This window comes from Lepidochelys kempii, chromosome 6 (assembly GCF_965140285.1).
Source record: "Lepidochelys kempii isolate rLepKem1 chromosome 6, rLepKem1.hap1, whole genome shotgun sequence".
In the NCBI taxonomy this organism is placed as follows: Eukaryota; Metazoa; Chordata; order Testudines; family Cheloniidae; genus Lepidochelys; species Lepidochelys kempii.
In genome coordinates, this window is record NC_136385.1 from 118,944,308 (window position 1) to 118,956,568 (window position 12,261).

The window sequence follows — 12,261 nt, forward strand, 5'->3', positions numbered from 1 at the left end:
CAAGTTTGGTTGATAAACCACTTCTGTAAAGTGTTTGACCTGGTATGACATGACATTTTGACAAAAATACTAGAATCATATAAAATGAACACAGCATGGATTAAATGGAGTAAAAGTTGGCTAACTGATAGGTCTCAAATTGTAACTGTAAACAGGGAACCATCATCAAACTGGTGGGTTTCTAGTGGGGTCCTTCAGGGACTTGTTCTTGGCCCTGCACTATTTAATGTTTTTAATCGCCTCAAAGAAAACATAAAATCATCACTGATAAAGTTTGCAGATGACACAAAAATTGGAGGAATGGTAAATAACAAAGAGGACAGGTCACTGATACAGAGCGATCGGGACTGCTTGGTAAGCTGGGCACAGGCAAACTATATGCATTTTAATATGGCTAAATGTAAATGCATATAGCTAGGAACCAAAAATGTAGGCCATACTTACAGGATGGGGGAGTGACTCTGAACAAGATTTGGGGGTGGTAGTGGATAATAGGTTTAACATGAGATTTCAGTGCAACGCTGTGGCCAAAAGAGCTAATGCAATCCTGGGATGCATAAAAACAAGAGAATCTCAAATGGGAGTAGAGAGGTTATTTTACCTCTGTACTTGGCACTGGTGTGACCACGGCTGGAATATCGTGTCTCGTTCTGGTGCCCACAATTCAAGAAGGATGTTAAAAAATTGGAGAGAGTTCAGAGAAGAGCCATGAGAATGATTAAAGGATTAGAAAACATGTCAAGGAGCTCAATCTATTTAGCTTAACAAAGAGAGGGCTACCAGGTGAGTTGATTACAGCCTATAAGTACTTAGTTGGGGAACAAATATTTAATTTAACTCTTCAGTCTAGCAGACAAATTTATAATATGATCTAATGACTGGAAGTTGAAGCTAGACAAATTCAGACTAGAAATAAGGCATACATTTTTAATAGTGAACGTAATTGGCCATAGGAACAACTTACCAAGGGTCGTGGCAGATTCTCCATCACTGACAATTTTGAAAGCAAGACTGGATGTTGTCAAGGTTCCTTCCCCACTCTGAACTCTAGGGTACAGATGTGGGGACCTGCATGAAAAACCCCCTAAGCTTATTTTTACCAGCTTAGGTTAAAACTTCCCTAAGGTACAAACTATTTTACCTTTTGTCCCTGGACTTTATTGCTGCCACCACCAAGCGTCTAACAAATATAACCAGGAAAGAGCCCACTTCGAAACGTTTTTCCCCCCAAAATCCCCCCAAGCCCTACACCCCCTTTCCTGGGGAAGGCTTGATAAAAATCCTCACCAATTTGCATAGGTGAACACAGACCCAAGCCCTTGGATCTTAAGAACAATGAAAAAGCAATCAGGTTCTTAAAAGACGAATTTTAATTGAAGAAAAAGTAAAAGAATCACCTCTGTAAAATCAGGATGGTAAATACCTTAGAGGGTAATCAGATTCAAAACATAGAGAATCCCTCTAGGCAAAACCTTAAGTTACAAAAAGACACAAAAACAGGAATATACATTCCACGCAGCACAACTTATATTATCAGCCATTTAAACAAAACAGAATCTAATGCATATCTAACTAGATTGCCTATTAACCCTTTACAGTAGTTCTGACCTGCATTCCTGCTCTGGTCCCAGCAAAAACAACACACAGACAGAGAGAAAGAACCCTTTGTCCCCGCCCCCCCAGCTTTGAAAGTATCTTGTCTCCTCATTGATCATTTTGATCAAATGCCAGCGAGGTTATCTTTAGTTTCTTAACCCTTTACAGGTGAAAGGGGTTTTCCTCTGGCCAGGAGGGATTTACAGGTGGTTAGCCTTCCCTTTATATTTATGACAGATGTTTTTCTAAAAGATGTGCTGTAGGAATTATTTTGGGGAACTTCTATGGCCTATACAGGAGGTCAGACTAGATGATGATAAAGGTCCGTTCTGGCCTTGAAATCTATGAAACTACTGTATATCTCATCAATTCTTGTCCCACCCAGTATGTATTAGCCCCAGTGGCTACTCAGAATAGATTTTATTTTAAGAGCAAAGTAACTTGCAAAGCAATTGAAAATGACTCTGGTAAATACAAATTAAGACTTGCTTGTGACTAGACAGTTCTAAAGAATGCAAGACCCACACTGAAAATTTTTTTAAAAAATTATTTTGGGCCTAGTCTTGCAAATCCCCAGTCACAAAAATCTTCTGGAAGTCCAGTACAATGCAGACATAATTAAGTGGACATATCTCCTACTAAAAAGCAGAGGTTTTCACTGAGTTGTTATTTTATGTTTTATTTATTATTATTATCCTCACTATTTATCTATTAACATAGTGCCTAGGAGCCCCAATCATGGACCAGGAACCCACTGTGCTAGGCGTTACACAAAAACAGAACAAAAAGATGGTCCCTGCCCTCCAGAGCTTACAAAAGAAGATTTTTGCTTTGTGTCTTATTCTGTAACCCCTACACAAGTTCCAGGCCTTGCGTAGGTTTTTTGACTATGTCAACGAACAGTTTTTATGGACAGGAAAGTGTGTGGGGGAAGGCTGGCAGGAAAACATATTGGGAAGTATTTGGACCCAAACATGATGCACTAACAATGAGAGCCAAGTCCTCAGCTGGTGTAAACTGGCATAGCTTCATTGACTGCCCCAATTTACATCAGCAATACAGACTTTAGCTAGACTAAACTAGTATAAAATATTTGTTCCCCCAGTAGGTGCTTATAGACTGTAATCAAGTACCTGGTAACCTTCTCTTTGTTAAACTAAATAGATTGAGCTCCTTGACATATTGTCTAATCCTTTAATCATTCTAATGGCTCTTCTCTGAACTCGCTCCAATTTTTTAACATCCTTCTTAAATTGTGGGCCCCCGAACTAGACAGACTATTCCAGCAGTGATCATACCAGTGCCAAATACAGAGCTAAAATAACCTCTCTACTCCTACTCAAGATTCCCATTTATGCATCCAAGGACTGCATTAGCCCTTTTGGCCACAGCATCGATCGCACTGGAAGCTCACGTTCAACTGATTATCCACCAGTAGCCCCAAATCTTTTTTAGAGTCACTGCTTCCCAGGATAGCAAGTACAGTTGCAGTACCTAATCTGAGGTCAGGTCAGGAGATGTTCAGCTTCAGAATGATAAGCAGTACAATTTACAATGGAGGAAATTGGCCCATTGTGCTTTACTGATAAGAAAAGATTACATCCTTGAGAAATAACTCCTTCAGCAACAGACTTTGCACTATTCACATTTTAATAATTAACGTGAATGTAATTAAATTACTATTAAATGGTAGGTATATATAACAAAAATATTTGTATGTTCTGTATAAAGATGTAGGATCTGAATTTCAGAGGTGCTGAGCACCTACAGCTTGCATTGACTTGGGTTGTGGGGGCACAGGTATTTAAGTAATATGACAATTAAGTCACTGCTATTGTGTAATACCCAAAACTACCACAAGGTGCCATAAGGCATTAGCTATCTGGGAAAAGAAACTGGCATCTATCTCTCTTTTAGCTGAATTCCAAAGTTAAAATAAACATCGAAACAGTTATAGCATGCTTTGTCCTTGTATTAAATTACCCAGCAAAAACGGAGACCTGGTAGGTGTATGATGGTCCTGCCTTAACAATCATGTCTCATCACCAAAAAAATTACCACCAATTTAAGAAGTTTTGTATGAAATTTCAGAACAAATGAATCTGATGTAAATGCAAATACTTTACCTCCAGTAGCTCATTTTGTTCCTTGGTCATTTTTTCTAACATTTTCAGTTCTTTCACAAGTTGAGCTGTTCTTCTGAAGACTGAGAGAGGTTGCATTCTCATTCCTGGTAACCTAAGACCTTCTTTGTAGCCCTGTATCTCAGCAAGGGTCTTCTGCAAGGGACTGATGTGGCCAAGTATAACCTAAAAATGTAAATATAACCAGAATACACTATGAAGAAGAAACAATGATCAATTTTGTCACGCAGTTAAAAGGTCTCTTACGTAAATTCTGCAGGACTGATTTTAGACCTTCTCTCAGTTTACCTTCTGAGAACTTTTACCTCAGAATGTTTTCAAAAAATATATGATGAGACTGTACAAACAAGAGGAGTGTGTCATGACACGTGCAGGACAGGGGCCATTAGGACTATTTTTGTCCATCTTGTGGATCTGAGGCATATGGTGGAAATACTGCACATTACTGAAAACACATATGCAATTAGCACAGAACATTCTACCTGATAAATAATTGCCGACAGAAAGTCATGTCTAATGTACTATAGTTTTACTGAGTGGTTGGGTAATTTTAACATTTCAATGAACTCCATCAATTTCTGATGAAATCTGCATGACTCTGTGTAAAGGTTGCTGGACCGGTTTGTTACCTTATCTCAGTCACACCGATTTCATCAGAGATTGATGGAGCTCATTGAAACATTAAAATTACCCAAGCACTAGACTTGCGTTCAGCAGGTTTCACTAAAATGGTTGTGAAAATGGGTCTAACTAGCAAGACCCTATCTACATTATGGTTCGCAAGTGTTCAGATCAGTGGGAACTTTTTGTATATTTCTCTAATATGGACAAAGGCTACAATTCAGAAAGGAAGAATACTGTTTTCAAGGTGAAATATTTCTTCACAATATTACTCACTTCTCCATATACTGTAACAGCTACAACAAGTGCCCTTTGGGTAACAGAACACCAAACATGACCAAACTTTCAGCTTTCCTCTTAAACTAAATCCACAAATTTTGCATGTAGGTGAACTGAAAATGTGGCTTGTAGACACAGGGAAAAAATAAATAGAAAATATCTTTAATACTTTGATTTATTGTACCCAGGGATGGAAGGCAGAACATCCTGGCCAAAATATCCTTGCAGTGAAGTCTTGAATTGATAAATAATCATGAAATTATAGAAATGTAAGACTGGAAGGGACTTGGATAATAAGACTTTGCACATATATACATGTTTCCATCCAACTATCTTCAAGTGTTTTGTAAAAAACAAATGAATTTGCCCTTTTGAGGTAATATAATCACCTTCATTTCACAAAATGAGGACAATAAGGTACAGAGAAATTAATATCAACTTTTGCCTCAACTTTGAGTGTCCAACCTGAAACCTAGGACCTGATTTTTCAAAGTGCCAGTTGCCTGCAGTTTATGTTGATATTATCTAGTGTTTGGGTCATCATGACCTCTGAAAATTGGGCCATAAAGTTTCCAGAAATAGAGACATCAAAAATTAATGTGCACTTCTGAAAATTTAAGCATAAACAACTTGCCCAAGGTCACATAGGAAATCTGCTGCAGAGAGAAACAGAACATAGATGTTCCAACCTGTAGTCTCACGCATTAACCACAAGGCCACTTAATACAATTGTGAAAAAGTTCCTTCAGCCTTTGGATTGTGAGAATTACAGCCACAATTCCCATAGTATACCTACTCCTGGACAATATTTTACAGTTATTGCTCTCAAAAGCAAATCATGCATCATAATAATTTGTTTTCATTAATCAACCATCTTCATATCTGTGAAATGTGTTGATTTATTTATTTAATGTAAGAAAAAATGGTTTAATAAGATACATACACACCTGTCCATGTCTAAGATGCTCCTTAGGAGAAAAATCTAATATATCTTCTGTTGACAAGATCGTCTTAATTTTGGCAACATCCTTCCCTATCACTTTCACTTCAGATTCAATGGCATCCACCTCCTAGATGTTTTGAAATATCCAAAATATTTGGGGCTATGAAATTTCATTTTACAGCCACATGAATTGTTATTGTGCCTACTATTGTTGTTATCTTAATAAATACCAAATAAATTAATGAATTACCAGGTCTAAATTTTATCTAAATTCTAAATACATTGTACTCCAATAATTTAATAGGAAGTACATTTTCTTCTAATGCAAATTAGAACTACAAAATGTATGGCTTTCATTTAAATGTTTCATATTAATAACAAATATTTTCAGGCTGCCCTTCAAACATAAATAAATAAATAAAACAATCTGTATTATACAATATTTTTTGACCGGAAACATATCAGAAAGAGGTATTAAACTGAACCTTAGTAAAAAAGTAATAATAATGTACAATATCAGAGATTGAATGCTGCTGCATTTACAATACATTCAACTGGTATTGCTGATCCAGAAGCTAGTTGCTATCAATCGCACTGTCTTTCACAGGCTCCTTGTCATAACTCACATAGGGAATTAGGTATTAGTGGTCAGCTGGAAAGGATATAGCTTTAATCCCTGAGTAGGGAATCAAAATAACGTTGAAGTCACACATGAACTACTCTTGGGCTTGTATACATGGGGAAGTTTACTGGCTGAACTATTCTGATATAATTATACCAGTACAGCACCCTGTGTGGACACTGATATTCTAGTATAAGATTGACTTTTTTCCAAATTTAGCTTATGTTGCTTTGAAACTGGATGAGCTAAACCAGAAAAAGGCACTCTTATATTGGTATAACTCCCCACGTAATTATATACCAGTATAGTTCTGCTGTCAAATTTCTCTGTGGAGACAAGCCCTTTGAATAAGCTAGTAATAAGCATTGTATTTCTCCTCCTCAAAGACAAAAGGCACACCCCCAAATTATTTTGCCATTTCTCTTGAATTTTACAGCTTAATTAACACATTGGGATTTTTTTTAAATGATGCATTTACCTATATGTTATTCCTATTATTAAAACAAGAATGCTTGCATTCTATTGGCAAATAATGTATACGATCTAATGAAACACCAATAAAAAGCTATTTTTTCAGACTACCCAGACTTACATCAGCCATGTGCTGGATCTGTGGAAGAATTTCCACTATCTTTTGCTGTAAAGATGTTACTTGACCATTTACTTCATTAATCTGTTGCACTATATTTTCTGTTTCAAAGATTATTGATAACTCATCCAGTTGTGAATAGATGTTATGTAGAAGATTCTGCTTTTGTTCCGAATCTTCCAGTGCCATCTGGAAAAAAACAACACCACATCAGCATGTTCAAGGCACTTAGATTGCCTGATTCACTGATGCACCTCGGCTCAGATACAAACCTCTGTTGCATTCTCAAATACTTCGGCCTTCCAGCCCAAAACACACTAATGTTCCAAACTGTAAAGACTTTGTTTAAATACAATAATCTAATCCTTGGATTAACTGGAGTCAGTGAAACTTTCACACAATTTTGCATTCATATTCCCCCCCGTGGCAGATTATAATATATAACAACCTACCATGAAAGGCTACAATACCACTAGTAAAATCCTAGGAACAGCAATGACATTCGTGATTACTTTTTATATAAAAGTCATGTCCTGAGAGCAAACGATTCTTCTGGGCTAAATTCATGCCTTCTCTTGCCAAAACTCAGATTTCACATACAGAAAGCAGTCTTTGCACCACTCTTCCCATGGCGTCAAATTCCCTCTGATAATGTTACAAAAACCTGACACTTGAAATAACTTACCACAATCCACTTTAAAGTGCATAAGGAAACTGATTTATGAATTACAATTCACCTCAAAATGCTTTAACAAATGCACAAGAACCAAAAAACGGATCTACTAATTCTACATCAATACACTGTTTACTAAAAACAGCAGCATGACCTGTAAAATCTGTTCAACTGTAAAGCAGTTCAACAAGTAGACAAAGGCCAGGACACAAAGTTTACCGTTTTCTGAGAAAGATCTATCCCCTATTAAAACGTACCTGTCATATTGTTATATGGCTGCTGACATTTTTTATCACTATGGTCATTTTTCACTGAAGTTCAGATTTTCAGTGGACTTCCTTATTTGTGCCTAAAAAATCTGTTTGTGCAAAATCCATACCTGCATGAGCTGGAGGTACTTAGAATAGGCTACACTGTTTTTGTAATTTGGGCTCCCGGTACAGAAATTTTGTATATACACTTACTTGAAGGGCATTGGCATGTTTACTCAGGGCTTTTGCAGAGTCATTTTCAGCCTCCATGGTTAACAAACGATTGGTGGTTTCTATCCATAACTGCATGCTCTTCAAGAGTTCCTCATATTCCTCCATCTTATTAGTGGCCTATAAAAAAATACTCAAATATATGTTCTGTAACACCCTAAGTTAACATCCCTTATAAATGAAAGACTAGCTGTATTTATTCGTAAGTTCTGAATTATGAAGTATTATTCTGCTCAAATCAGGGTTAACATATTTGACTGAGAAACAGAAAATCTGAATTTAATCCCCAGCTCTGCCACACTTTGTGTGTGACCTTGGGCAAGTCACTTAATTTACCCCAGGTCTATCTTTAAAATGAGACTGGTACTCTCCCACTTCTTAAGAGTGTCGTGAGACTAAACCCCTTTAAGGAGTGTGAGGATCATATGGGTACTTAGATAGAGAGAAATCCCTAACTGTGAGAGATGGAAGGCTTAATTCTCCACTGGCATCCACTGAACTCATAAGGACTTATATCAACAGAGTTTGGCCCTATTAGCTGAATGACTTTTTAGCTATATTTTGAACAGAAACAGTTAAGGGGGAAAATTAAAGAACACTCTATATATTTTTGTGGAGTTTGGTGACATTAACCTTGCTATGAAATAAAGAAGCAGGATAAAATGATCAAAAACACTTGAGTGATTTAGGAGCTTAATTCCCATTTTCTTAAGTGTTTTAGGCACTTAGGCCAAGATCTTCAAAAATATTTAGGCATTTAACTCACATTGACAGCAGTGGGAGTTAGGCACTTAAATACCTTTGAGGATCTGGGCTTAGGAAGCCTAAATCCCACTGAGACCTCAATGACACTTAGGGTCCTATGCCACGTAGGCACTATTGACATTTTAACCATATAGTCTCTTTTTTAATGTCTGATCCTTTATTAAGCCAAGACACTTGTAGCTTTGCTTTTACCTTGTTTAAGAGTGTGGTTCTGCGCTCAGCGTGTTGTGCGACCTGCTGGTACTGCTGCAAAGGAATCATTAAAGTGTCCATCCATTCCTGTGCGTGACATGGATCCTGTTCTGCTATATCCTGCACTTCTGAGTCCAGTTCATTCAGTTTGTAATGCCAAAGGTCTAGCACATCCCAGATTGTCTACATGTGGGAATATGGTAAAAACAAAAAACATTACGGTCAAACCTTATTCTGACAGGATACATATCTAATTTATGTTTCCTGTATGGGGCATGTGAGTTTTGAATTTGCAAAGGTTCATGAACTGATATGACTAGTACAGAATTTTCTGTATCTACCCTGGGTCACTCATGCCCAAGGCAAATGAGAAAAAAAATCTTTTGCTGTGAGCAGAAAGGTTTTGAAAGTAGTAATCAAGTAGATGCTTCTGCGTATGCAGGCAAACACAACGGAAGATCCCTCGACAGTCTTCTAAATCAGATTCAGTAACTGGACCCATGGTCTTCAGACTCAGAAAATGGAATTTTGAGACATTACCTTTTGAATTTCCTTGGCTTTTGCAATGTTTTCACTCTTGTGTTGTAACATCTTTTCAACAGCTTGCAGGCCATTGTTAATATTCTCTACTTTTTTATTCATCACATAATGAGGAGAGCTCTGCAAGATTTTGGTGCTAACCTGTCATAGTAAAGGGAAAAGTTATGCAGGTAACAAAAATCTGTTTGTTTATTCATAATGTCTCACAAAAAGTTTCAGAATTCTTTGTATTACTTCCCTGACAAATCACATAAGACTATAAGCCAGAATTAGATTTGCTGTGAGAAGCAACAGTAATATGGTGTTGAGTTCATGGGTCATTCAATAGTTTCATCCCACTAAAATGACAGGTGGAACACTGCATTAAATACAAATCAATGTAATATACTACAATATTGGGTCACTTCTGCTGGTTTCTGTTCTGGCCAGTATGTAAGAGATACAACCTGTACTAGGGAAAAGACACACTCCAGCTCCTCACTCTGAAAAATCAAAACTGAAATATAATCTGCCAGCTGATAGCACTGTTTTGCCTGAGAAATAAAAATCAAGGTTTTACACGTTTCCACTATATTAATGCTCAGACTGACTACAAAAATAAATTACTTTAAAGCCCCAAAACAATCAAGTGCAGAATCTCTCTCAGCAGAACTCCACAAGAACAAGAAATAGGGATATTGAGTACCATGATTTTGGTGTAAGTTGTGGCAAAATTTTCAAAATTGCCTAACTGATTTAGGAACCTAAGCCCAATTTTTTAAAGGGACTTCGGCATTTAGGACTAGTCTGCACACAAAAATTGTACTACATTAATTATACCGCTGTAGTTAAAGCAGTACACCGCCCTTAATGTGGATGCAGGTATACTGGTATAAAGATGCTTACACTAACCAGCACAACCTACAGGAGTATAACTTACACCAGTATAACAGCATCCTCACTAGAGGGATGTATTGGTATAGCTATTACAGTAAAAAAACATGCTCCTATTCCAAAATACCTATACTGATACGTATCAGACCTTGGGCTTCCAAATGCCTTAGTCACTTCTGAAAATAGGACTGAGATGCCTTAATCACTGGGGAGCATGAAAGCACTGTGCACCAGAGAGGATACATTTTGTTCTTTTTCACCCCTTTTATTAGAATCAGTAAAAATGAATAAACAACAATAATTCTATGCTTCCAAGTTAGAATTTTATCTCAAACTTAATGGACCAGTCTGATTCTCTTTTTCTTCTTGTTTCACACCCTGCAGTCCCTCTTAAAACTTTGACAGTTTTGCTCTAGATAAATAGATATTTCATTTATTCTGTATGTATTATACTTAGGGAATACTGAAAATACTGAGACAGTGTTAGTTACCTAAATTAGACAATGTTAGTTATCTAAATTAACTGGCAAGTTTTTTAGGGCACCACTGTGCACCAGGGGTTGCTATAAAGAATTATGTCACTAATAATACCCTGCCATGTGTGCAGCTCTGTTTATAAAAGTATTTGTTGAACTTCTTGATGGCTTTGAAATGCCCACAAAACAAAGAAATATGTTTTGAACATATCATCCATCTGTGTATGATACCATGATGAGGTTTCACACTTATTGGGAAACAGAGGATAAAAAACACTATTGGTCAAGTTTAAGAATAAGAATGAAGGGAAACAGAACAGTGGTGTTCTGAAAGGTATAAAAGAATGTATACCCATCTTAGCCTTACTGAATCTGCCATTTCTTCTTGTAGCTTAATTAAAATAAATTTTATGCCCTAATTTGTTGATTGCTATAATATTTTAAAAGGATACAGAGGTAACACATGCAATTTATCTGTAGTTTATACATTTTTACTAAGTGTGGAATGCAATAAAATTAGCATTTATACCAACTAACATTTTCAGTTGACACTTGTACTTATAGCAATAATATAGTGTGAAAACATTCCAAATAAATAAAAATGTGAATTTCACACATTATTACCTTCTCTTCTAGGTCTTGTAATGTTTTCTTGCAGTCTTCCAACTGTGTTTCAATATCTGCAGGAACTATTGTATACATTTCTGAATACTTGATTCGTAGTTTCTCCATAATATCCGTAATTGTTTGATTCTCTCTGTTAATTATACTCCGAATCTCCTAAAAAACATTTCAGAGGTTTCAGTACTTATAAAACACTAAAAACTTAGACTCAGTAGGAACTAAGTGAGTCTTCTACCATGATGATGATTTAAATAAGTTGTTTTCACATTACAGAACCTCACTTGACAACCTATGCAAGCAGATTAAACCTGAGATATATTCACTGGTTTAGACAAATGATGCTTTTCAATCTGTAAGAATTAATTAAACTTGATACCACCCAATGTCAAACTATTGTTCCAGTAATACTTATTGACAGAAATAATTTATGGTTAAAATGTTAAAGTACTTCTGTGATTTAATGTTCAGCTTTGTGACATTCCTATTATAAATACTAGATTTTTACTTTCAAAGAAGTTTTACATTATTTTAACAGCTACATTATTATAACAACACAAAGACCGCTAAAAGCAACAGCCTCGAAGCTGAAGTGTCTGCTTTCATGTAATTATGTAGAACTGCAGAGCACAGTTCCTTTCAAAACAGTAGGTTCCAGTCCTGTGTAAGGAATGTAGGTTTTGTGAGACAAAAGAAACCTGAACAACTGTCTACAGCCTGTGGCCTAGAAACAAAACCTGAACTAAGTCCTCTCACAGAAAGAAACTTGTTTGTTAGGCTTTCTAAAATTTCAAGTTGCAAAATTTCTTGTTTTTACAGTTACTCTCCCCTACTCTCTGCCATTT

General features: G+C 36.5%; 1 protein-coding gene across 5 annotated transcripts in view; it reads right to left on the minus strand.

Annotated features, from left to right (window-relative positions):
• Window positions 1-12,261, minus strand: part of SYNE2 (spectrin repeat containing nuclear envelope protein 2) — a 275,888-nt gene that overhangs the window by 128,370 nt on the left and 135,257 nt on the right. For all 5 annotated transcript variants that reach the window (XM_073349866.2, XM_078853402.1, XM_078853405.1 and 2 more), the window contains 7 exons: window positions 11,420-11,575; window positions 9,447-9,587; window positions 8,907-9,089; window positions 7,932-8,069; window positions 6,798-6,983; window positions 5,588-5,710; window positions 3,723-3,905 (listed from right to left, as the gene is read on the minus strand). In XM_073349866.2, the coding sequence (XP_073205967.2) occupies window positions 3,723-3,905; window positions 5,588-5,710; window positions 6,798-6,983; window positions 7,932-8,069; window positions 8,907-9,089; window positions 9,447-9,587; window positions 11,420-11,575 (1,110 nt within the window). The remainder of the gene's footprint in view (window positions 1-3,722; window positions 3,906-5,587; window positions 5,711-6,797; window positions 6,984-7,931; window positions 8,070-8,906; window positions 9,090-9,446; window positions 9,588-11,419; window positions 11,576-12,261) is intronic.